The following is a 27695-nucleotide window of genomic DNA, read 5'->3' on the forward strand; positions in this document are numbered from 1 at the left end:
TCCATCAGCGCAAACAACATCCTCCCTCTCCATCAGCGCAAACAACATCTCTATGAGCAAGACACGTAAAGAAAAGGGTAAGAAGGATTAAACCCAACATCCCTCAGGATATGGAACTCTAAAAATCATTAAAGATTCAATCTTAGCTCTTCTCTGTGTCATGCACTTGTGCCCTCAGGAAAAGGATATTTTCAGCCATAAATATCTGGCCTGTACTGGATTTGATGCAGCATAAAAACTGTGTGATTCTGCTATACCAATTGTTGCATTTCTACTCCATAGATAAAATTAGAAGAGCAGTGGTCATAAAGGAATTCTCATTTTCTGAACAGGAAGCATCATAATCTTATGAAGGATTACAGCAAAAAGCCTGGTTCTTTGCATAATCTATTTTGCATTGTGCTTGTGAGATCAAGATTGCCAGTAGCAATTGATCAAACAAATACCCGGGGGCGGGTGTCTGTTTACAGATCAGTTGTTACTTTGGAGTTAAAACATCACATTGGTCCAAGGAAAGAATCAATTTTATGGGATTGGCTGACCACTCAGGAAGAATTCCCAGGAAATGGTGAAGATGGAGTGGGCAAGGCTGTAGGTAAAGTTGGGGTTCCTGGGTTCAACCCCCCCATTACATGTCTGAAGCTCCAACCCCCCCCCCCTTCAGCTGGGCTCCCAGCCAGTAGTCCCTCCTGCCCTCCCCTCAGGGGAGAAGAGACTGCTGTCCCCAGCCTCGGAGAGCTGCTCTCATAAGCACTGAAGCTGGAGGGTGGGGTCCGGGTAGGGCCACGGCCCACCCCCATGGGGGCATGGCCACACCTCTCCAAGCCCCGCCCACCAGCCTTAGTGCTTATAAAAGCAGCTCTCCAAGGCCGGGGACAGCAGTCTCTTGTGACCTCTCCGGAGGGGAGGGCAAAAGGGACTGCTGGCTGGGAGCCCAGACAGTGGGGGGGGGGTTGCTGCAGGCAGGGGCGGAGTCAGGTGGGGGTGCAACCTCTGTCTCCTGGCAGGGGTGGAGCTGAGGGTACAGGCCTTGGGGAGGTGTGGCCACACCCCCAGGGGCGGGTGGGGGTGTGGCCCCACCCCATAAAAAATTTATATCTACATCACTGGGAGAGGGCAACTAAGAAAGAAATAGGATAGCAATCCAAAGTTGCCTAAGGTTGCTATCAGTAAGTCTTTGAAGGTGAGATTTGGACATTTGTGACTTTTGTGATTGCTAGTGTTTCAATAGTTTAAAACAGGGGTAGGGAACCTGCGGCTCTCCAGATGTTCAGGAACTACAATTCCCATCAGCCCCTACCAGCATGGCCAATTGGCCATGCTGACAGAGGCTGATGGGAATTGTAGTTCCTGAACATCTGGAGAGCCGCAGGTTCCCTACCCCTGGTTTAAAAGAAACAATGAGGGCCAAGGTTGGGTGAAGAAACTAAATTTCAAACAGTGCTTTGCCCTAGCCTGCAAGTTTTTTGGCAGCACATTTCTAGGACTATAGAAGCTGATTTTACGAAGTTATGTCAGTGTGTGGTGTTTTAAAGAGTAGAATCCTACAGTTACTTTACAGCAGTGATGCTGAACCTTTTCGAGACCGAGTGCCCAAATTGCAATCCAAAATCCACTAATTTATCGCAAAGTGCCAACACGGCAATTTAATCTGAATACTGAGGTTTTAGTCCGGCGTGCACCCGCCGCTCTGCCCTGCGTGCTCCAGTGCCTCCACCCCTCCCGCTCAAGCAGGGGCCAGCCTGCTCTAGCCTCCAGCAAGTCCCTCGCGCACCGCTCTGCGCCTTTCTAGCATCTCCACCTCCTCTGCCCGCCTCAGGCATCAGCCACCCAGAGCACAGGCACCAGGTCTGCCAGCCGAGTCCTCCCTGCTCGCCACAGGGCATTGTGCCCAGCGGCCCAGGCCAGCCTAGGGGTGTGTGTGTGCCTGTAGGATGATTTTCCACCCCCCACCGCCCACATGATGAATTCTGAGTGCCACCTCTGGCACTCGTGCCATAGGTTTGCCATCACTGCTCTACAGCCATATCAATTTTCTGTAGGCATTCCTGCACAAGGGATCCTAATACACAGTTATCAGAACAAAGTACAGGGAGAAAATACGAAATGGGAAAAACACAAATGATAGGGAAATAAAATTTATTTCTGCGCTTAGAAGATATTTACAAACAATGGGACATATAAAAATATAAAAAGTACTTGACAGTGTCTCTTTGAAGCTACGAGTTTTACACGAATATTTTCTAGCTCAATACAGCACTGTTTCTTCAGTGAATACAGCCTAACTCAAAAAGCAAAGGTTAATGATAATGCAACACAAATTTACCTGGAGCAACTGATTAATGACAACTTTGTCAGTGACTTAAAAGCTCTGATTTAATAATAAGTCAGGCATTCATAGGAAAATTAGAGTGCAAGCGATGCAGCTTTATGGTTTTTAAGACCTGTGTAACAGCTATTAGAGTAGAAACATTCCAGTTATTTCACATATTCAGCCACAACAGGGTTTGTCGTCCTACTCTACTGGTCCACAACATTGCTTTTCAGAGTGCTGAAATTCATTTCTGAAGCATATTTTATATTATGCCCTCTTGGCTTACTGCTCTTTTAATATGCAGGCTTACTACTTAAAGTGATCTGAAGCATAATAGGAAGCAATTTAGATTGTATCCTGCTGCTGCAGAAGTGTTTTTTTAATAACATTAAGAGAAAACAATGAAATATTTCACTTTCATTTCTGGTGCAGAAATTATCTCTATAGAAATCCAGTATTAAAGTGCAGGCTTAATAGTGATCCAACAGCAATTTTCAATGTTCAGACCCATCCACTAATACAGAATAGTCCTAACTGTACATTCAAAAACAAACTTTCAGCCTGATTAGTAGTTTCAGAAAGTGGCTTCCAATCATTTTACTCAACTCATGACACAGACTGATTAAGCCTTACTTATCCTCTTTCCTGCTGCAGAGATTTCTTTTCACTGACTGCACAAATTGTGGGGAAAAAATCTAGTGGCAGATAAAAGCAAAAATGTGCATATTTTTTCATTAGGGAATAGTAAAATCAAAGATTTTCTGGTTTAAAATCTGAACATGTCTCTGTTAACTTACTAATATATATTGGCTATTTAATGGCCCAACCACAAGAATAACCACTGGAAAATTACAATTGTACCATTTTGAAATCATTAGGTTATGGTGAAGCCTCTTCCAGCTTCTCATCTCTTGTGCTTTTCAAGCAGCTTCCATATTCTATAAGGGGTTTTTTGGTAGTTTCTTAAAATAAATTTCACATTTAAGAACTCTGAAGTACTTACAAGCCAACCACACATGGAGGATAACAGTCAAATGGCAATGACTGCAATTTATAAGGAGGTTTACCAGAGTACTCAGGCCTAATTTACAAATTATCACTGTGGTAAACTTGCTTTCACAAGTTTGCTCCCCAGTGAACAGCTCTCATGGTACAGTTGGAACATCTAAAAGTGCCAATCATGTGGATCACCCTTTTTACATAAATGGCACATTTACACATGATGGCTTTTGACAAGGTGCCTCACCGAAGATTCCTGAGTAAACATAGTAGTCATGGGATGAGGATGGGTTCTGTTATGGATTAATAATTGGTTAAATGACAGGAAGCAAAGAGCATGAATATTTTGTTTATGTTATTATAGTCTGCCTTTCTCATAGGGACTCAAGGCAGATTACATAAAACAGTTGATATTATAATGCCCCTGTATAGATCAAAGTAGAAGCCTCATTTAGAATACTGTGTACAATTCTGGTCACTGAACCTCCAAAAGGACCTTGCAGAGCTGGAAAAAGTACAGAAGAGGGCAACCAGACCTTCCCTACAAGAAAAGGCTGAAGAGTCAGGGACTTTTCAGTTTAGAAAAGAGATGATTAAGAGGAGCGATCATAGAGTTTCATAAAATTATGCAAGGGGTGGAGATAGTTGACAAATACCAGCAACCATAGGTGTCCAATGAAGCTGATGGGCGGTAGATTCAGGACAAATGGAAATACTGCTTTATACAGCAAGTTATTAAAATGTGGAATTTGCTACCAAAGGATGCAGTGATGGCCACAGGTATAAATGGCTTTAAAAGGGGATTAGACAGACTCATGGAGGGATTGATGGCTACTAGCCATGGTGACTGAAGTAAACCTCCATGTTCAGAGGCAGTCAGCCTCTGAATACCATCCAAAGGCAACATCAGGTAAGGCCTCAGCCTCTTCACCGGGTTCTTAAACCTTCAGAGGCACTGATTAACCACCATGTGAGACAGGATGATGGATAAGATGGATCCTTGGCCTGATCAATTAGGGCTCTTCTTGTGTTCTTAAGTGGTGAGAGCTGACCACAAGGACAATGGTCTTGTGACACCACAGAAGTAAGATGCAAATTGGATCCAAGTCACATATGCAAGCCATACTTGGCATCGCATGTTTACAACCAACTAAACTAAAATTACTAAGGATTACTGACTCTGTCTGTAATCATTCACTCTGTCCGCTACGCAGGAGTACCTGGAATTAGACAAATGTTTCTTATGGGCCTCATAAATGTGACCTATACACAGAACCAAGTGCAGAACATATAGTGACAATGAATTATTCAAACAGCATTGTAATATGGATACATCCATGGATACAAACCATACAAACTTGACCATATCATGTCTGAAACATAAAGCAGTTCACTACATAATTTTTAAAGAAGATAGGACTTGGGGTGAATTTATACATGCAGTCATTTGGTGGAAAACATGCCCAATCCAAGCATGCATATGTAATAGCCAATATTATCAGTCACCAGAGGCCGAACTTTCATCTCATTTCAAACAGATCTTCTCAGTAGTGACAAGTTTCCAGGTTCATCTGCAAGTCATCAAGTGATGGACAAGCATGTATAAAACAGGCCACTATATTTTATATTAAAATACTTTCGTTCAGACGGCTTTGATGATAAAACTGTGACAATGCAATTCCAAATGATCCTGCATTCTTTACTGTAGTACAATCCTATGTATCTGAAATTAGGAGTTCATAAACCACCACACCCGGTAACTGAAATCTGAACATCAGAGAAATGCTACCACTAAAACGGAGAAAATATCAATCTGGCAAACGCATATACCATAAACAAAGAGGGATGAAATGTGTAACAAATTAAGTTACTGTACAAGATGTCTCTTAAGCTACCTCTATGTGAGACCTCTATATTACTTAAGTTCACTTTGCCCTTCTTGTAGCTTCTAGTCTTTTGGAGAATGGTCACAAAAAGCATCTCTGTACAAAGATAGTACAGAGTATGCACAACATCCATGGTTAAAAGAACAAGTAAAAACAAGGGGCTGGAAAAGTGGCCAAAATGTTCTCCTTTTGAATGAAGTAGTAAAATGGCTTCACAGTGACCAGATTTTAGATGCAGCAAGCTAACTAGCTATTAAAGGTCATGGCACAGAAAAGCCCTATGCATGTATGGGTACATGTTGGATATCCAACAGCTGGTTTTACTGCAGGGCCAAAAGCAGCTTGCCTCTTCCACGTAAACAGGTCACAGTGCTATTACAGACAGCTCCAGATGCATTCTGGTGCTTGCTTGAATCATGTCATTTCCATGGAAAGACAGGATTCATAATCCCATTCAGCCAGTTAACTGTCCTGGATACTAACAATCTATCATCATACAAGAGTTAGAGGGAGAGGAGAAATGTGAAGTCAACGTTTTCTTTTCAATTTAGAGTACCAGATACTTGAATATTAACTCTATATAGTCTTTCAAAATGATCACACAAGCTGATACATTCAGGAACAAAAATGCTGGATGCAACCATATGAGGTGTTTGCTCACAAAGTCTATTTGCTGTCCTAGATGGAACAACCTCTGCAACTGACCCAGCACATACTGCAACCTTCTCACACCTGATATTCAGGCTATATTGTGAGGCCTCCTATGCATTAGTTTAAGAATAATTCTTAGCACATAACATGCACAGTAGCTATCCCTGCACATTGTATCCCTGCAATTGAGTTCCTGAAGAAAAGCGCTGCCTCTATAATTTCTCAAGAGTCCACTGGGTAGCTTAATAAAGGGCACTGATGAAACAGACAATTTCTTATTGGGAGGAGAGAGATTTCGGAGGCTGTGCTTTTAGGTTCACTTAATTCCTGTCCTCTTCTTTATGTGTTTATACACAAAGAAAAACAGCACACTGCTAGGTGAGATAGTCAACTGGAAAGAAAGCAAGACTTCAATCCAGTTACTTTCCCTGTCTGTGGATCTTTTAGAAAAAAAGACAGCTGCATCAAAGGCAGGTTGTTTCTCTTAAAAAAAAACAAAAGAAGAAAAGCAGGTTGTGTGACAAACCACTGCAGAGCTTCCAAATTTACATAGCAAAAGGGGGGGGGGAATCCCTTTAACAAAATCAAATACAATATTTATTGTTTCTTTATTTAAAAGACTGCCTCTTCCTCCATGAGTACAGATATTGTACTACGACCTCTAAGTTCAACTGGATTAACTGGAAAATTAAAAAGCAAAACAGCCTTCCTAACTGTATGGTTTCAAAACATGAAAATATATTTTAGATCACCCCAACAGATCTAATCAATTGCCCTGACCTAACACAAACATGACAGGTATTCTTTCCCAAAGGTACCCAATTTTTTTGTCAGTGTAACTGCCCATAAAGCTTTTCAAACAGGAAGGCTAAACTATAGTAGGTCATAGGCATGCACTGTATGCTACTTGGCTAGAAGTCAAGTATGAGTTGTCCATATGAAGAAGAACTGCACACAAAGCTGGAGCTTCAATTTCTATCTGAGGCAGCAGCTCCCACAGAAAAGGTGTGATTCCAAACAGAATACCAACTTTTGTCTAGCAGAGGGAACTGGAGTACTAAAAACAGCAAGTCCCCTCCCATTATCTTTCTACTGCATGTAAAGTAGAATCTCTGGAACTTCCCATCAGAGAAATGACGGTCTAAATCAGTGATACATCCAAGTCACCCTAACATCTGCCACACAGTACTGGCCTGCCGTCTCTTCTAGAGAGTTGGAGTTATACCCCACTTTTCTCTACTTTTAAGGAGTCTCAAAGTGGTTTACAAGCTCCTTCCATTCCTTTTCCCACAACAGACACCTTGGGAGGTAAGTGAGACTGAGAGAGTTCTGAGAGAACTGAGAGAGCCCAAGAACACCCAGCAGACTTCATGTGTAGGAGCACTGAAACAAATCCAGTTCACCAGATAAGAATTTGCTGCTCCTGTGGAGAAGTGGGGAATGAAACCTGGTCCTCCAGATTAGAGTCCACCGCTCCTAACCACAACACCATAATTATAGATTATTGTTCTCCAATGCAACCATAACTAAGTAATGTCAGTATTCATTAGGAATGTGAAGTACTTTTTCTCCATTCTGTTTCCATAATCAAGAGACTGCTCCAGTCACAATGAAGAACCCAAGAATCACATCTTGAACTGTCTCAATATCATCTGTCCCCTTCACCTTCACTGTTTTGCCAAGTCATACCTGTAAAATAAATACCAGTTTCTCTATTAGCCTTCAAATCAAGCTTTTTTATAGTTGTGGTATATAATACATGTTATTTTTAGTTTATAGCCTCTTTAAAAGATGCATTTGAATACCAAAAATAGAATTCTGTGGCTTAACAGGTAGAGCCTAGAAAACCATTACAAACTGTTTTGTTATTGTGTAAACTACAAAACTGGAAAATCTGCACACTGCATCAAGTCTCTGTGCACTTCATCTGTCAGTAACATCACTGTGATGTACAGGTAACGAAATGTTACACAAAATACTTCATGGCTTTTAACCCAGTGCTGGATCACATTCATAGTCATAGACATCATAGATGGAGAAAGACTTTCCAAATCATCCAGTACATCCACAAACTGATGCAAGATCCTCCACTGCTTTGTTGAATCTCCTGAACAGGAAAGAGCAATGCTTGCTCTAGCAAACTATGAGTACACATTTAACTTAAATGCCTTTCTCCAGAGAATTATGGGTCTTCCTCCATATCATCTAGATTGGGGGCCATAATGAAATGTTTGGGGTACACAAGATTGTGTTCATAAGCGTGTTCTTCCCAGCGAGCATCATCACTCTCATGGGTAATATAGCGCTCTCCAATGCGAGTTTCAAACTCTCGAAGGTCAAGCCAAGTTTGATAATCCTGAAGACGGAAAAAAAGGTTTGATTGTGATTTGAGAAATGCAGTAATGAAAAATAAAGGATCAAGTTTATTGACTCAGGGAATGGCTTCTAAACACAGCGAGTTCCTTAACAGCACTAAGTTCTTAAGATGAATAACCTTCTTTGTCCACCCTCTCACTGCCTTTGCAGAATCAACATCTACCACAATGTAATCAAATGTGAGTGAGTGAGTGAGTGAGTGAGTGAGTGAGTGAGTGAGTGAGTGAAATGGGCAAGCAGTGATTGAGAAGGGAGGGAGGGCAAGCAGCAAGCAGGAGACTAGCAAAGGCTGGTGGGTGGAGGCACAGGAGGAGGTAGGGCACAGCAGCAAGCTGGGGTGCTGCAGCCTGCCACAGACTTCAGCAGTGGGGCCAGAGGCATGCCTCTGAGGCTGCCCACCTCCAGCTCGGGCTTCTGCAGCCCAATGCAGCTTGCTCCCAGGGGATAGGGAGGGGGGGTCAGTTAGATGCAACTCCCCAAGTGACATTTTAAAGTGGTCATTGGGGTGTCTGTCCCTTCTGTCACACACACACACACCAGTATGTCATTGCAGGCTACAGAAAACTGTGTCTAATACAACACTTTGAACAATCCAGGAGCACAAACTGAAGACTGCATTGTTCTCAGAAAGGTTGAGGCGGAAAAGAAGTGTTCTAACATTAGGCAGCTGAACTGAAAAACAGTAACACTGTACTAAAAATATACATTTTGTAAAGCCTTCAATGTTAATGATTCATGTAATTGGATTGGGTAAAATATACATATTTTACATATACATATATACCTGTAACCATGGATGACTAAGAGATTTGTCAACACTATAACGTTTTCTCATCTTCACTTGAAGCAAATTGTTTATTAAATCGATAGCTGGAGGAAGAAGCAAGTAAAAAAATAATCAATAATTTAATTTCTTGCCTGTGCCCTTCAATAATAGTTCTGAAAGCAAAACTATGCAGATCAAAGTGAGAGATTTAAACAAAACATTCAAACAGGAGCAGCAGTGGCGTAGGAGGTTAAGAGCTTGTATATCTAATCTGGAGGAACCGGGTTTGATTCCCAGTTCTGCTGCCTGAGCTGTGGAGGCTTATCTGGGGAATTCAGATTAGCCTGTACACTCCCACACATGCCAGATGGGTGACCTTGAGCTAGCCACAGCTTCTCGGAGCTCTCTCAGCCCCACCTACCTCACAGGGTGTTTGTTGTGAGGGGGGAAGGGAAAGGAGATTGTAAGCCCCTTTGAGTCTCCTGCAGGAGAGAAAGGGGGATATAAATCCAAACTCTTCTTCTTCTTCAAGAGACAAAAGGAAAGCATTAAAAGTGTGTGCATATAGGTAAACTCACAGTAATCTAGTGTTTTATCTCCTCTGAAATCAGAGCCAAAGTTCTATTGTTTGTAATTGGATTTAATGACATTTAGTTAGAATTCTGTAAAATTTAGTTTAAATTTTAATCCTATTTAGCAAATTGAGTGATCATAGATAGGATATTTCAAAACAACATATTTAACACTTTATGTGCTTTGGACTGGATTATTGCATCTGAAAGTTTACAATCAGTGGAAAGGCATGCTGTTAAAGGGAATGATGACAGTCAGTGTGGTAACAGACTGTGGTAACAGACTGTTGTACTGCAATTTGGAAAACCCAGGTTTGACTCCACACTCTACCTTGGTAGCTTGCTGAGTGATGATGGACCAGTAACATTCTGTCAACCTAACCTACCTATTAGGATTGTGTAACTGCTAACATTTTAAGCTGCTTTGGGTCCCCATTGGGTAGAAGGGCAGAGTATAAATGAAGTAAATAAAATAATGAACTTCAAATTGTCTGAATTTAGTTCTTGGCTGTACTGGAGAGTTCTTTATAAACAGGCCCAATTTGTCACTGCCTTTCCCCTGGGCACTTAATTAGTGCTACTTGTAGTTGTGTAACCCCCATGCCCAGAATGGGTTGGCCCAGAATGGGTTGACCCAGTAAGGGGGTGGAGACTCAGAGCAGCAGAAAGGCTGAAAGAGCTCTTTGCAGAAGACAAGGGTACCAGACTCGGACCTTGATTTCTATAAGCCCTTAACACCTTGTTAAGGTAACTGAAATATTGTTGGGAACTACTGGGAAGGTAGTTGTTGTTTTTGCTATGTTGTAAATGTTGGAGTTTATTGTTTCAGGGTTTTCTTTTGTGGTTGTAATGGGTGAGAGTTCTCCTGGAAACCTTCATCACGTTGCAACCTGTTCATCAAGCCCTTGGAGTCTTCAGGAGCCAGCCAACTTGCAAAGAAGAATTTGGACTTGGCAATATCAGTAGACTGTAAATAGAAGGACTGGAAATGCAACCTGAACAGGACCTTGAATTGTAACGTTAAATGTTGATGTTTTAAAAGTGTTAATTGTAAAGAAAAGTAAACCATTTTGTTGTTTAAAAATTGTTGTTGCAACTCATTCCAAGTACTGCCCCACAGAACCCACAAGCTGAGGTTACAAATGGCATTAACCAACGCGGTGGGGCTTGGAAGTGAGATTGCAAATATAAATTGCTTGCAATGGAAGTGTGCAGCAAGTTGGGGTTTGATCCCCATATAATTGTTTTGTTATGTGATGTAAGTTCAAGAGATGTTGCTATGTGAATTTAAAGCACATGATTCTGTTTGGCAGTTGCATGAAGGAGGGGATTCCAGTTGCAACCCCCCATCCCTTCTGCAAACTAATTGGCTGAATAGCAACATTTGCTGGAAAGTTTTGCAAACTTCCAGTGCAGCTAAGTTTGGAACAGTTGGAAATCCTTGCAAGGGAAAGACAATGTTCTGCATTCAGATGCACCAAATGTGGTTCCTCCAAGTACAGGAATCTCTGAAAGCATTGTGCAATGATTTCAAAAGTTCCATTGCAATTACTGTCGGGACGACAGAATTTTAGTGGGGGAGAATGTAACCCCCATGCCCAGAATGGGTTGGCCCAGAATGGGTTGACCCAGTAAGGGGGTGGAGACTCAGAGCAGCAGAAAGGCTGAAAGAGCTCTTTGCAGAAGACAAGGGTACCAGACTCGGACCTTGATTTCTATAAGCCCTTAACACCTTGTTAAGGTAACTGAAATATTGTTGGGAACTACTGGGAAGGTAGTTGTTGTTTTTGCTATGTTGTAAATGTTGGAGTTTATTGTTTTAGGGTTTTCTTTTGTGGTTGTAATGGGTGAGAGTTCTCCTGGAAACCTTCATCATGTTGCAACCTGTTCATCAAGCCCTTGGAGTCTTCAGGAGCCAGCCAACTTGCAAAGAAGAATTTGGACTTGGCAATATCAGTAGACTGTAAATAGAAGGACTGGAAATGCAACCTGAACAGGACCTTGAATTGTAACGTTAAATGTTGATGTTTTAAAAGTGTTAATTGTAAAGAAAAGTAAACCATTTTGTTGTTTAAAAATTGTTGTTGCAACTCATTCCAAGTACTGCCCCACAGAACCCACAAGCTGAGGTTACAGTTGCACACATCATAAATACTATGAACTATAGACCAACTAAGTGTCTACAGAAATTATTATGAACCAAGATATTACATCTCAAACATTCAGATTACATTTACCTTCACTAGATATTTCCTTCCAAGGATTTGGTGGATACATAAATGCTGCATTTTGTATCTGATCATTTATGTCTTCATCCTCATTAAATGGGAATGTTCCACTAAGGCTCACGTAGATGATGACCCCGACTGACCACATATCCAGAGATCTATTATAGCCCTTACTCCTGAGCACTTCAGGGGCAAGATAAGCTGGAGTTCCTACCACAGACCGCCTGAAAGACTTCTCACCAATAATGCGTGCAAAACCAAAATCACACAGCTTCACCTGTAAAGCAAATATACTCCTTGATTAAATAATCACACACTGAACATACAAAATGTCTATTTATAAAATGAACAAATCTGTAATGGTCAACATTATTTAATATGCATTATTTAATTGTGGCTTTTGTACTATTTTACTTGAGAACTATTTATTCAGACACCTACATGTTCACTTACAATTGGGGTGTGACCTTACAAGATCTGGCTGAAGTATAAAAAGGATGCTCAATAATAAAATACCAAAGTCTCTGTTTCTTCCATTAATGCAAAAGTATGAATGAAAATCCTATACTTCTGCCAAGTATACAGTCATCTCTATGCTTTACCCACCTGAGGAAATGGCTCAGCTGATGCTAAGAGTACATTTTCAGGTTTTAAATCACAGTGCACTATGTTTTTGAAGTGTAAATTCCTCAAAGCCACAAGTATCTAATAGGAAGGGAAAAAAGTAATTTCAAAAATCACATATGTACCAAAAGGTCAAGTAGACAAAAGCATCCAAGATTTGACCAGAAACCTTCTAGTTGGATCAAGCCAGTTATTTTGTTTGATTTCACCAACCTCTCCTCCTTAATAAAGTTCCCTGTAACCTTTTTGGTGGTCAAAATGGATCACTGCCCCCCTTTTTCCCAGCAGAAAACCTAACTGGATCCAACTCACGTAGTTCCCCTTCGAGTTTGGAATTCTTTACAGACTTAACACTACCCAACGTCCAAGGGCTATGCAAGGCTGGGGCTCCAGGCTTCAAAGCCGGTAGAAGCCAACTAAAGTCAGCTCCACCCCCAGGAACGTCCCTAGCCCACTCCCACCTGCACCAGCATCCAACTTCAGGCTAGTGCAGCTCTGTAGAATGCTGGCTTTTCCAGATCAGGCGCTGCTCAGTTCTACAGTACTGGCCTGCCTCCCAGTTTGCCCTCTCCACTGGCATAAGTGCCACTTATGCCAAAGCCTGATTCATGCCCTCCCTCAGATTGGGCTGTAACATAAATCTGTTACATTCTACATTACCCACTGTATAAATCGCATAGAGATGGTTTCTGGTTACAGTTATGGTCTTACAGATAGTTTCCTACTTCCTTACTGATATTAATAAAACCAGGAATGACCTTGTATAACCCATTCTGATCTTCTGTTGTGCAGATAACTGAATATAAAAGCAATCATGAAGATATTTTAAGATCTGTGACTGCTTTGTTCATGTAATCCACATATTTGTAGTTTTCTCCTTTCCTCACTACCGCACTGAGATGTGTATCAATAAGTCTGATTGATGGTTGAAATAAGCATGCTGACTAGCATTACATGCAGCTACAGAAGTTATTTAATGGTATTTAAATAAGGCCTTGAATAATTACACACACTAAAAACTAACATACCGGAATTAGCATATTGCTCAAATCAATTCAATAGCTTTTGAAAGAACTGAAAGCAATGAAAGACTTCACCTCATGTATCGGTAAAGGGAAAATTGGTAAAGGTTAATTTTTCATAAAACTATAATGCAGAACAGGACAAGAATTTACCAAAAAAAAAAAAACTCACTTGAGTGACCATGAACTTAGTGATTCTTTCTGGAAGTCGGCTTTTCTCACTAGAGAGAATCATCTCTAACATATCACCATGCAGTTTTTCCATCACAACAAAAACTCTCTCTAGAGTTTCAAACATACATTCCAGGTTTACAATCCCAGGGTGGTGTAAATTCTAGAGAAGTATAAAATATTACCATGAAAAACAAGATACCAGTGTGTACTATGAGAAAGACAAGGAAGTATCTACTATACACAGGCCCTTTTAGAACTGGATATTAGCTACTGCTTATTATTCAAAAATCACTCAAGGAACCAGAAAAAAATGTTCAAAAAAACTTTTACACAACAATGCTCTTATTTTGCATTAAGAATGTGTATTTCGGTTGTTTTAGAGTATCACTGAATTTAAGCAGAAAAGCACATAGGCCCTAAGTGGGTAATTAAAGCAAAATGAGCAGGGGCACAAAAAAATTTTGTCTAATAAAATTGGAGAAAAAAAGAGAACAAAATATGCCATTGGAGGATGAGAATGTTGAGAACAGATAAATTTCTGTTAAAGGGAAAAAGGAGGAAGGCAAGACTCATCAACTCCCAAGAAACTGAAGATAAAAATGTTAGGGTGGGGTAGGATTTCTAATCCCCTTCCATGATTCTTCCTGGGCCCCTAGACTGTCACTAATTGTAAAGAAGGAAAATCAGCCCACCCACAGACAAGGTAGGGAATTCTACAAACTTGGAGGACTTCCAAGTATGCAGATGAGTCGAACTTTGGATGCTGACCAAACGAAAGGGGGAGAGAAACCAGATGACTACTGCTGAAAGGAAAAACAGAGGGCAGGGGTTGTCTGCTCAACTCCCTGAAAATTCTCGAGGGAGAAATTTTGAGACAGGATTTCAAAATGGTCTGTGCTCCCCATAAATCTATACAACCTTCCTCCTTGCTGCAATACAAGTTCATTGGATATTTTATAACAGATTGTACCTGCAAGATAGCCACTTCATTGCGCAGCTGACTTTCCTGCTTTGTAGGGAATCTCATTTTATCAATAACTTTGATTGCTACGTCCCTTCCAGACTTCCTATGTTTTCCTGTAAATACACAAACAAAAAATATCTTAAAAACAATCTATCCAAAAAGGACAGAGTGGGAACTTACCTTTTTATAGTATTAAAAATGAATTATAATACACCTTTTGCTATAATACTGAAGCCAGGATGACAATTCTATCTCTCTTTTCCAACATTCAACACAAATACACAGTAATGGGCTGGGATCATGCCCATTCCATGTTCCTATCTAACCTGAATGTGTTAGACCAGTGGTTCTCAACCTGGGGGTCGGGACCCCTTTGGGGGGTTGAACAACCCTTTCACAGGGGTCACCTAAGACTCTCTGCATCAGTGTTCTCCATCTGTAAAATGGATAAATGTTAGGGTTGGGGGTCACCACAACATGAGGAACTGAATTAAAGGGTTGCAGCATTAGGAAGGTTGAGAACCACTGTGTTAGACAATATACAAAGCAAAGCCTTTATTGGCATAAATAGAACAGCATTAGACAATATACTTTCACATACACACGCAGAGCCCAGAGGGTTAGGCCCACTTCATGATCTGTAGAACACAAAACCAGAGTGGACAGATCTCATGGAGAAGACTTATAGAGGATGGTCTTTAAGTACAAGCACAAATCCAGCACATTAATGCCAGATGGGGATGGAGAAGTTGTACCCAAAGATGGCAAAAGCCTGATTCACATCCACCCAGGGCTAAAGTCTGCATCAGGTCCAAGTATTTTCTTTATTATTATTATTTTGCTTAAGGTGTGTATTGTTCTGCTGTCTTTTCTGAGGAAAAAAGTATTCACACAGTCTTACTGTAACACTGGCAGCCTTGCACCTACAGGGGAGGGGAGGAAAAGGAGAATGGAGTATGAAAACCTCCTGTCCATACCTGCTAGAGGTCAAAAGAAACAGACCCTTGTTTATCAGTGCAGACCCAGCATAGCGCTAATGCATGGCAATAAAAGGAAAGCTGTTTCTTCTCAAAATATATTCTTCCTTTAGTATCTACACATGATAGCACAATGATAAATAAACGGAACCAGAATGTACTCCTTGTGATTGTATTACTGCTTTTTCTAGAAGTCAATATGCAAAGAGGTTTATTGTTCTGATCATGTTCACAGTCCCTTAAGAGGGAAATCACTACTATTTTCATGTTATTAGGCAGTTAGGTTGGGAGAAAGCTTGTGCCCACTATTACACAGTGGATTAATAAAACAATCAAGATTGTTTTACCATTCTACCTTCTAGGTGCCAATATATTCAATGAAAATAGATTGCAGGGTACATATATAAGAACCTTAACTCTATAACACAGATTAACAAAAAGGGAAAATGAGTCTAAGAATACAGGAAGGACTTACACAAAAGAAAAGGGTGACTGGTCTATTTGAGAGATGAACAAAATATAAATAAATATTCAAGGGGCACACAGAATGCTAAAAAGAGTCTACAGGGATATTATACTAATGTTATTTTAGAGGCCTAGCTAGACCTCACCTGGAGTTCCTTATTCAGTACAGGTGGTCCTGTATTAAGTCACGGTACAGTAACTGCTCTGGAAAACTGTTGCATGGAGCAAGCAGAAAGATAGTACCTGTCTTAAAGATTTAAGGATAAGTAAAAGATGGAAATATTTTGCCTTATTACCACCAGCCAAAATAAAAAGCAACCTAATGGCAACATCACCTAAGCATCCAGGAGGTAATAGGTATGCCAAATTAATGGGAATGAACATGACAAGAGATAGTACAAGACAGAAAGTGTTTGTCTCCTAGTTGAAGAACAGGAATCACATGAAACTGGAGTGTCCAACTGAGCTGCAAATACATGTCAAGGCCCTGTTGGGTCAGCAAAAATGACATCCCCTTACAAGTAGACATCCACTTATAAGTAGACATCTAGACCTTGTGGTTCCAGAAACAGATTTTAAAATGAAATGACAAGACAGAAACAAGGGGAAAGTTATTTAAAATCTCAAATTCATTGTACCATGTGTTTCATTTGGCTGTTCACATTTCTGCTTTTATCATTACAAATAGGCAAGTTTGTTCTACTTCTCAACCTACTCATTTCAGAAAAAGAATACTAAATAATGCTTCACAACCCTGTACTTCAAATTGAATGTTTATTTAAACTTACCTCCATACACAATACCAAACTGACCAGAACCCAGCACCTCATCAGCAAAGATCTGGTATACGGAACTTATATCCTAGTACACAGAGAGGAACAGGCAGGGGGAAAGTATGCATTAGGTTAAATATCCTCAGATACTCAAATGGATGATACAAAAATGATAATAACTGCTCTCCATCTACACTACAGACTGGTTCATCAGGTGATACACAATCTTTGAGACCGCTACAAAGACACTGTATTAAATATGCACTGGGAGTTCTGAGCTGCCCAGGAACACAAAAGTCATATTTTGACCCATGGCATGGCATGGCATGTGTGGGGAAAGGGTTTTAGCTTTCTTCTTCACCACCACCACCTTCATAAACTTCAACTGTCTATGAGGAAACTTACATGTAACAATGGCAACATGTACATTTCTAAACAGAGCAAATAGCAACTCCATGGGCCATTTTAGTTTGTGAAAACAGGCCGGGGGGGGGGGTGGTGTTTAAAAACTCATTGCCACATGTGTTGTGGTTATGATCAAAATATGGCCCATATACTCCTTGAAAGTACATACTCCCAATGTATATGTGTGGCAGATGATTTCTAATGCTGCCCTCCAGGTCTCACAGCTAATCCCTGTTCCCCATGGAATATGTAAATTTTCAGCCAATGAGAGGATGAGGAGAATCAATATGTGGTTCAACAGGTATGGGAAAAGCAGAAATCACCCCCAAGTGAACTTTAACTGAACTGATTCCCAGACCTGACTTCTTAAAGAAATTAAATAGGCCATTCATAACAGCCCAACTAGAGATACAGGATCACTTTGCACAGCAGGATTTCTGTATCAAGGATTTACAAGCTGCCTCCAAAATCAGTGAAACCAGGAAGTTACAGAAGGATCAGCCAAGCAATCAGACTGCAATGACTGTATTTGTAGCAAAGTATGCAACCTATGCTGATCAAGTTTGGCAGTTGAATGAACTTGTTAGATGCCACAGAGTGGGCAACCAAAACCTCCTTGGCCTGTGGGGGGCTACAAGAATGCAAGTGGTCTTGTCTGTTTTGAGTTTCCCTAGCACCCTGTGTAGTAGGGGGAAGGCACAAAAACACAGCTCTGGAAAAGAACTGGCTGCACTTTGCAAAGCTGAGAGAGACCCAGCAAGGGAGAAATGATACAGGGTGATTTTAACCCTCTTCTCTTCCAGTACTGATGTCACAAAGATTTCCACAGAGGACAGTGGAGGGAGCCCAGGATCCTAGCTTCTGACATTGTAAGGATTCTTAAGAGAACTGCAGTCCCTCTTAACTGCAAAAACTGTTATACTTTTACAACACTTTACTCAACCAAAATAAGATGCTTAATCCTTCTGCAAAAGAGACAAATTTCTGATCGCATTCTTGGAATAAGTCAAAGAAGGGGGGGGAGGAATGTATAAAACACCCCTTCAAGCCTTCTAAAAACTTGTCTCCATCTGAATGTTGATGGAGTAAAAGTCAGCCTTCGTGACAAATAGCATAAAAAAACTCTTTAAGAACCAAAGCTCTTCCTTTGTGTTTTTTCATATTAACTCAGGAATTATTGTCTAGAGGCAAACCAGGAAAGCTGTAAATCATTCACACAACTCAAAGCTATTTATGGATCACTTAAAAGTATACCTTAAGTATAAATGTACTTTATGATGACCATGACTGTAGCATCATACAATGAGTGCAAAAGCAGGGATGGCATCAGCCTCTCATATGCATCCCACTGAATCAGTGAATTGCCATAAGGCCTGATCCATGATGCAGTGTACTTCCATAAGGCCTAATGTAACAGATCAGTAATCCTTGGTGCAGACTCCATAGTCCACACTGAGGGTGCCTCTTCTACTGAAATTACATTTCATTCAATTCTGTGATCAGAAGATAGACAGACAGACAGACAGACAGACAGACAGACAGACAGACAGACAGAGTATCTTTATAACATTTGCAGGGCTTGACATTTTGTGGGTTTTTATTTTATGAAAGTTTTACGATACATAGAACTTCTTCAGAGAAAGAAAATTCATCACACTAAATAAGCTATGCTGCCTAGTGGGAACAGGTGAGTTCTTCAGCATTTCATGTGCCTTTAGCCTTAATTGTTTTGAAGCAAAATAGCTGTATCTGGGAAAATGGATATGTCTGTATACACTTTTTTTTTTTACCTATGTGACTTACCACATTTTCTTGGATCTGGCAATTTGAAACAGAAATGCTGACAGACAGTTCTTCTGCAATGAGAAAAATATGTGGTTTAAACATGGAGATATTACCAAAAAAAGACTAGCGACGTAGCAACAGCCAAATTTTAGACTGATGTTCCAATCAGAATGCAAAATCTACCCCAGACTACTCTGAGCACCACTAACCAAAAGCTTCCAAATATTTCTATTGCATATACAACCTACTTCACTAATACCTAACCTGCATGGACATTTTCCTTCAGCCTCCTGAGTTGTTTCAGAAAAAAAAAACATGAGGGAAGATTAAGCTCTTTCTCTTCAAGCACCAGTCTTAAGCCGAGTTGGGCCACACAGGCCTAAGAATTAAGTTTGTAGAATGGAACTTCCAGAACACAGCTGTCAAAAGGACTGGCGCCAACACAAAGGGGACATGAGGACTTTGCAAGGTGCTAAGGATTCATTTGAATTGGGATTCACTAAGGATAACCATGGAATTTGTCTAATGTCTTAGCTGAGTTCTGAAATGTGTGATGGAAGGTAGTTCTGGTATGTGCAGAGTGCATTTTCCTCAACACATCTTGTCCACCTTCCCACACGTTGTACCTCAATAAAAGGTGCCAATCACTATCATATAGACCTGAACTGGAGCACCTCTCACACAAAGCACTGCCACCAACTCCTTTGTCAGTACAATGGGTAGAAAATCCAATCCTACTCACAATGAGTAGAAAATCCAATCCCTTGCTCACAAAATTGCTCCCCCAACCATTCTGTCTCCCCTGTAAAGATCTCAGTGGGGCTGAATCTCTTCACAGCCGTTTGGCCTTGACTGAGTTTCCTGGCACGGGCGACGGGCCAGAATCTACAGTAACCACACTGTCGGAGGGCTTATCTCTTAGAGCGAGATGAGAATTCCGTTCCCATGAGAATGGGACTGGAGACTCCGGGAGGGGGATGGAACTAGGGGGTTATAACCCTGTGGTCTGGGCGGGAAGGCCCATTCCTGTCATGTCGTGTGTGTGAGCTTTCTAAGTTGTCTGAATAAATGGTCTTTCAACCAAAAGCCTTTTATTTCTGCCTCGTTGGAATTCCTTACATTATGACAGGAATCAATCGTTATTTTCCTTTTAAAACTCCAGTGGATCTCTCTGGTGTTTGTAGCATGCAGAGATTGAATATTCCTAATGAAATTGTGGGAAAGTGGCGGTAGCCCCGCATAGAGGTTTCGAGCCTTCTCTTCCTGATTCTGAGGAAACCAGCCCGGAGCGGCAGGTCTCTGGCTTTGGTGACTCTCTCCGATCCTGGATCTCAACATGGAGTCTTCCGCTACTTAAAGGTTGGGAAGGAGATCTGATTCGCATTGACTAATGCTTGGAGTTACCACGAGAGCGTTTAGCCAGCTGTCATCTATGGATCAAGGCGCCTGTAGATCGGATCTCTACCACCCGTTGTCCGAGGTGTGGATTTTCGACAAAACTCTAAAATGCAAACCAGTCTCAGAAGAGATGGGTCTGACTAGCTACTTCATGCAGCCACACAGAATTACGTCGACGAGCGGTTCCTTGACTTCGATACCTTCGAGAATGCTCCCAGAGACCCACCGTGCGCCAGCACAGCACTGGAGCCCGTCCCAAATCCAGCGCAGTTTGAAAGGCGGGGCGGCTGTCAAGATCAGAAGGATTGATTAGTTGGGAGAGGTTTCCGTGCGGTTCCCAACTCAGTTCCAAAGCGCTCGTGGGCCGGAGCGGCGGCTACCACGAGTGTGCAGAGGCGCCCGTTGGAGCAGTCGGAGGGTCGGAGAGGTCAGAGTTACCCATCCGGAGAGGGGAACTCCGGAGAAGATGCCCATCCAGACCCTATTCCCCCTCCCGTCCAAAGAAAGCTGGGGGACTGATGGAAAGTGGCCAGACTTCTTGCTTGATGCCAAGGAAGCATGGGACCCGAGCACGCAGGCTCTGGGGAGGAGGAGCATGAACAGCTGCAAAAAAAGATCGTGAATGCCTGCAGAGGGACCGAGAGAACAACAACGTCCAGGGCGTATCCAACTTCGAGAGTTAAATGTCAGACCAAGGAGAATTTACAGCAGCAGTACCAACAGAACTTATCGATTCATGACAAAGTCCTGGATGCACTTCCAAGATGGATCCTGGAAGCGCCAGCCCAGCGAAAGCATAAAGAGACCATCAAGCGCCAAGCGAGCTGGACTCTGCGCAATTCAAGCCCGGGATGAGCGAACAAAATTGGATGCGTGAAAGAGCTGACCCTACATGCGCACCAGGATGCCTTAACTTTCGGCCAAGAAGAGAGAGAATTGGCTGCCTTGGAACAGGAGCTGAAGAACTGGCAGCCAGATCACGATGAGAAACCGCGAACCCGGAGTCGGGGCTTACAACTTTACCAGAACTTCCACCAATCGTGCTGCCCCTGCCATGGGATCAGCAGCTGCAAGGCCCCATCGCCGGAGATCCTCTCCCAGCGCTCCTGCTGCACTCTTTTTTTCTCAGCGGGGCGTCGCTGCTGGAGCCCGCTCTGCCTCCTCAACCAGCCGGTAACCTCAACTCCGGCTCCTGCCTCCTTCCCCAGCTCACACCGCCCCAGCCATTGCAAATCCTCATTAAATCGGCTGGCCGAGGCTCCAAGAGCTTCGTTGAAAGAGGATATTTATGAGGGCCACCCATCCCTGCTCCGGCTTTGATGGTGCGCCTCTAAACTCCCTCTACTTCAATTCCTGCAACTTGGCAGCACTATATGGAGGAGTTTGATGATCTGTGCCGTTCTGAGCATTGAAAAAATCACGGGGATGTCGGGGTCCGCCCCTTGGATGCAAATTGGCTGGCGGACTGGTTTTGTGACTCTTTACTTAACAGTGCAAAGCGGACGTGGCATACTCGCTGACAGGCTGGCTTCGCATTTCCTTCGAAGCCCGCGCTTCCGGCCCAAGAGACCGGATGTGCTGAGGCAAGCGAAGCTTTCATTAGTACCATAAAGTCCATTCAACAGAACAGGGCAGCAGCTCTTTTGCCCTTGAAGATTAAGCCCGCGTGAATTCCGTCGCGGCGGCGCTACTAAACTTCCTCCTGACTGGCCTGAACAGGCATGAAATGTGAATACTTTCTTGAGAAGCTATGAATATCAAACTTAGGAAACAGTACTCCTCATCCGCATTCCACCGTGGCTATTGAGTGGATTGATGTCCTGGAGTTCTGGAGTTGCGGCTTCAGTCCTGGATTATGCTGCGTGCGGGACGGCTGGCGTCCGAATCTCACCTCTGGCTGCTTCAAAACACCCCGGTCCACTTTCATAAAGCCCAGCAATACCCCGTCTCTACCGTGAGACTGCGCATCCTGAGCCGCCGCCCGTTTGGGATTATGCCTCTATTGTGGTGGTCCTGGTCATCTGGCTGCCAATTGCCCCTAAGTATAGAAACAGAAGCCCGCATGATCCTGGTCTCGCACCCAGACTTCGCCAAGCCTCCAGGAAGTCTGGTCCTCCACAACTGGCTCCATCCAAAGGCCGCCATCGAGGGAGGATTTCGAGGGAAGGGGAAGTGGCGAGGTGTGCCTATCTTTCAGCTACCTTGGACGGCGGGTCCTACTCCGGATCCGTGAGTGGAGCTGAAGGCAGCTAGCTAGCCCATTACTATTCAAGCCTCTTTAGTAGCTGCAACCTACCTACCAGCATACACGTCTCCTAGCCTCCGCCCTCGTTGACTCTGAAGCGCTGCCCTACTTGTTTTAATGAGCCATGAGGGTGTGGCTGAGGAAGCAACTTGGCTTAGAACAAAATTCCCTAAGCGAAGCCCATTCCGTTACACAAATGGATGGCAGCCCACTTTCGAGGGCTGAGGGTCCCAGCCTGATTCATACGCATAACCCGTTTTCCATCCGTTCGCCTGGACCATTTGGGAGGAAGAATTGGTTTCAGTACTTGCTCCGGTGGCCAGGCACTCCATTGTCTTGGGCATGCCATGGTTGTTATTATGACGAGCCAAATATCATTTGGAAGAGAAGCGCTTAATTTTAGAATTCACTGGCCCCCCTCGCAGGAACACATGAAGTGGGGGGGAACTCTCACACTCCAAATGACACATTGAAATCCATTGGCTGGCGCATTACACCACGACGGTGTGACTCCTAACCCCAGTAATGAAATCCTAGAGTTTATAAAGACTTGGCCAGGGTATTTCCAGGAACAGGGGAATACTTGCGATCAGTTGCCTCCCCCATGGGGATGCAGTTACTCTGCAGGAAATCCCAATCCGCGGCCAGCTCAACTGCCCAAAGGTGGAGAATCTATGGCATGTAAGGAGCCCTCACCGAAGAGAAAGGAGAGTTCTCCAAAAGTCGCGTTCTTAGATAAGAATCTGGCCCTCGAGAATTCATATCTGACGAGCCACCAAACCCTGCGCCGCCCTGGGTTCTGTTTTGTAAAAGAAAAAAAGATGGCTCGTGAGGCTTCTTGCACCGACTTCACCGTGGATTAAAATGTCTGTTTCCATGTCTAATAAATATCCTTGCCCTTTTAACTTCCAAAGACCTCCTAGATGCACTGGGCAGGGCAGGATTTTACTAAGTTGGATTTAAGAGAGGCTTATTACAGGGTCAGGAATCTCATGGAAGGCTATGAAGCATTTAACAGCGTTTAATACCAAATTTGGACAATATGAATATTTAATAATGCCATTACCGGTTTGGCTGGAGCTCCTGGAGCTTTTATGGCCCTTATATCAATGAAGCCTTTGGTAAGACTTATTGTATAAAGGTGTGGTCGATATTTTGTACTTAGATGATGTTTTGATTTATTCTACAAACTATGGAAGAGCATGAATCCCTGGTTAGGCGAGGTATTATAGCGCTATTTAGCTTGATAACTCTCTCTTAGCGAGAGTTGTCAAAGTGCTGTTTAATCAGTCCTCCGCATAGACTATTTGGGCTATCGGATCTCACCCGAAGGCTTAGAAATGGATCCTGCAAAAGTAAGAGCCTTGGCAGTGCTCCAAATGGCGGCTCCCACCAACAGAAAGGAATTTGCAGTCCTTCGCTTGGCTTTGCCCCAATTTGCCAAACTAGCTTCACTTCCACTCCACACGGATCTTTTACGCACTAAAGCAAGTAAGCAGGGGGATTCCCTTCAGGCTGCCAAGCCCGGGGAGCTCCACTCCCTCCCTTTGGTCTCAGAGAATGTCACTAAAGCGGCATTCCAGCTTTTTGAAAGTCAGCTTTTCACTACTGAGCTTCCATTTTTTTGAAACACCCCGACCCTGAGAAGCTCTTCCTTTTAAGTAGTTCACGTGGATTGCATCCGGACAAAATTTCGGTATGACCTCTTGCAGAAAAAAATAAAGATGGAAAACTTGTTGCGTGTGCTTACTTATCCAAAAAAAGTTCTCTGTTGAACTCCAACTGGACTGTGGGTGGATAAAGAAGACTGCAGTAGCTATTAAAGTAAGCGCTATGCACCTGGCGTCTACTGGCTTGAGGGGCTAAACACTCTTCCAAGTTTGAGTCGGATCATAAGAATTTAGCCGCCCTCTCCACCCCCCCTCAGAAATGTCCTTGAAGCAGCTTCGTTGGGCTGATTTTTTTTCTCAGCTTCTCCTTCACAGTGCACATTTTTTTCCCTGAAGAAAGCTAATAAGGACTGGCTGATGCACTATGCTCGTCTTCCCGGGAGGAGAGTTCTTCCTTCACGGGAGATCCAGCGTCCTCTCCCCTCCCAGCTGGGCTTGGCTGTCACTTTCCAGATCCACAGGCCCTCAAAAGCTACTCCTCCCCGCCAGCCATTCAAAGCATAAAGCGTCTCCCCTTCCTCTCGCGGGGAACTTCGAGGGAGGCCCGGGGCTCCATGAACTCCCAAGCGGAGGGAGAGAGAGATTCCCAAAGTGCGCTTGGAGACCCGTTTAGGCTTGGGGGGGGTGTTGATGCGTGCCTCCCCCCCTCCGTAAGCAAGGTCCTCGAAGCCTGCCGCCGCATGATGCCAAGGTTGACTGGACATTTTGGCTTCCTTAAACGCCGCTACACTCCTGGCCCGATGCCAGTTCTGGTGGCTAGCGCCATGCTATAAAGAACATTGAGGCTTATATCCGGGATGCTCGGTCTGCACGTGAGGCCAAGCCCATCCGGGGAGAAAACCCATGGCCTTTTAAAACCTCTCCCGTCGCATCCGGCCCTGCGGAGGTTATTTCCCAATGGGATTTTATTACGGATTTGCCCGGGGAAAGCCAGGGGAACACTAGTTTGTATGGGTGCGGGTGATGAACCTGTTCTCCAAGCAAAGCTTATTTTCCCATCCCCTGCACCACCATTCCTTCTGCCCCGAAACTGGCTTGCTGATTTGTTTATCCAACACTATCTATATCGCCTGCCTCCGCCCCTCAAAGGTGGTGTCAGTACCGCCGGGCCCCAATTCATTTCTAAATTTTGGAAGGCTTTCCTGGACTTGTTGGGAACAACTCGACGTTGCAGGTGCTACCCTACCACGCCTTCAAAGTGGCCCGGTGAGGTCAGGGGGGGACGAACAGGACTCTAAATGCCCAGTATTTACATTTGTTTACACTAACTACCATCAAGACAATTGAGTGCGAAGTTAGTCCTCCATTTGCGAATCGCAGCTTTGGCAACAATGCCATATTCATAGCAGCACACAGAAGACTCCCTTTGAAATTGTGTCTGGTGGTTCTTTCCCCACCACTGCCCCAACTGCTTACATAGAGGCTTACAGCAACCCTCCTGAGGTTCAATCCAATGGATTTCATCCCTGGCTGGAGGGGTGGGAGAGCCGGTCCAGACTGCCCTGCAGCAAACCAAAGGACTCTCAAAAAGTTCCAGGCGGATAAACATCGTTCTGACTTTCCTTTCACGTGTAGGGGCTTGGGTCTATTTGTCTACACAAAGAACCCAGAGGCGTTCCTGGAAATATTGAAAGCTAGGCAAGAAATTACATTGGAGTCCGTTTTTAGGATTACAGAAGTGATCGAATAATGATGTTACTGCTCGTTTAGGAATCTGCCTAATTCCTTAAGTAATATCCATCCCGTCTTTCATTCCTAGTTTGCTCAAGGAGGCTCCCGCTTTCGATGCCTGGCCGCGACCCCTCGGAGAGACCCGCCGACCATGATTGATGGCACACAAGCACTATGAAATTGATGCTATCCTAGACTCGCTTTAATGCATGGCGGCTTTACACAGTATTTAGTTGTCTCTTAGATTGGGATATTCTTCCGGCCATAACCAATGGGTGTATTCCGGAAAATATCGATGCCCCTCCACTTATTTCTGCTTTTCATCATGCTTTTCCACCTGAAACCAGAAGAAAGGGTTTTTTTTTTTTTTTTTTTCTTAGGAGAGGCAGAATGTAAAGATCTCCAGTGGGGCTGAACCCTCTCTTCACAGCCGTTTAGCCTTGACCCTGAGTTTCCTGGCGCGGGCTATCAGGCAGAATCTACAATAACCACACTGTCGGAAAAGGGCTTATCTCTTAGAAGCGAGATGAGAATTCCGTTCCCATGAGAATGGGACTGGAGACCTGTCGGGAGAGGGATGGAACTAGGGGAGTTATAACCTGCGATGGTCTGGGCTGAGAAGGCCCATTCCTGCTGTCATAATAGGTGTCGCAAAGGTGAGCTTTTCTAAGTTGTCTGAATAAATGGTCTTTCAACCAAAAGCCTTTTATTTCTGCCTCGTTGGAATTCCTTACACCCCTCTCTTTCTCTCTCTCACACACACAAAGTTTTCTATTCTTCACTCCCATAATCAGCAACATTGCTTTTTAAAAAGTATTAACTTTAAAAAAACAACCCAGGAGCTTGGAAGGTAACGAATGGAGGCAGAATGATAGCGTATAAGCATATTTAAACAGAACACCAGAAAACATAAGGTTGCTTACTGGCGCAGCATTCTGCATGATTGGCGTGGCCAGAATGTTGGGAAAATATATGGGGAAAATGACCTCAACATAGCCAGGCAAATAAATGACAATGTTCTGTTGAACCAGGGCTTCAAGCAGTGGGGGAGAGGGGAAGAGAGCGCCTTTCTGCTTTCTTACTGTGAACTTTCCCTTGTCCTGCTGAGGTGCAAATGCTGGCCTGAGGTGTGACTGGCATCAAAGCTTGACGAATCGCTTTTTCCCAGCTCTGTGCAACATCCAGTCCAACTCCAGTAGCAGCCAGAACTGGATTGTTATGGTTGCTGCCGTTGTTCTCACCAACAAAGTATACCATAGTGTCTGTGATTATCTCAAAACAGTGAGGGTTGCTGCCTTGCACTGCATTGGAGAAATCCTGTGGTGGAATCACCTGGAGAATTTCAGAAAGTGGAAGCTCCTAAAGGAAACACAAAGTGTTAAGTTTTTTAAAAAATGTATATGCACCAATAAAGGGTTCAGAAGTTTATTATGTCAGAAAAATGCACTCAACTTTTGTTTATTTTTACATATTATCAACCCAGTCGGTGCTGTCATAACAACTGAACCCTCACAATGATTCTGCAAGCTATATTCATAGCCCCAGACCAGTCACATTCCTCTCAGGGTGTTATATGGTCCCCCCCCCACCATCCACCACCACCCAATCCCAACATGTCTGCCACAGATTCTGGCTCGCAGATATGCCGGGAGTTCTGTGCTTGGAACTGAATTCCCAGATGTGGTACAACCTAAACTGGATTGGGATTGTGAGGCACAGGAAGAAGGCAC

At 43.3% G+C, this 27695-nt stretch overlaps 1 protein-coding gene across 2 annotated transcripts in view; it reads right to left on the bottom strand.

The window, feature by feature from the left end:
- Positions 1–7565: 7565 nt before the first annotated feature.
- The window catches only part of PRKD3 (protein kinase D3), a 63309-nt gene continuing 43179 nt past the window's right edge, over positions 7566–27695 (bottom strand). For both annotated transcript variants that reach the window (XM_048484573.1, XM_048484580.1), the window contains exons 11-19: positions 27048–27324; positions 19000–19052; positions 16807–16879; positions 14583–14689; positions 13611–13772; positions 12399–12497; positions 11802–12069; positions 9011–9096; positions 7566–8206 (exon numbers count right to left, since the gene is read on the bottom strand). In XM_048484573.1, the coding sequence (XP_048340530.1) occupies positions 8033–8206; positions 9011–9096; positions 11802–12069; positions 12399–12497; positions 13611–13772; positions 14583–14689; positions 16807–16879; positions 19000–19052; positions 27048–27324 (1299 nt within the window). In that variant the 3' untranslated portion in view covers positions 7566–8032. The remainder of the gene's footprint in view (positions 8207–9010; positions 9097–11801; positions 12070–12398; positions 12498–13610; positions 13773–14582; positions 14690–16806; positions 16880–18999; positions 19053–27047; positions 27325–27695) is intronic.

This window comes from Sphaerodactylus townsendi, linkage group LG01, assembly GCF_021028975.2.
Source record: "Sphaerodactylus townsendi isolate TG3544 linkage group LG01, MPM_Stown_v2.3, whole genome shotgun sequence".
Taxonomy (NCBI): domain Eukaryota; kingdom Metazoa; phylum Chordata; class Lepidosauria; order Squamata; family Sphaerodactylidae; genus Sphaerodactylus; species Sphaerodactylus townsendi.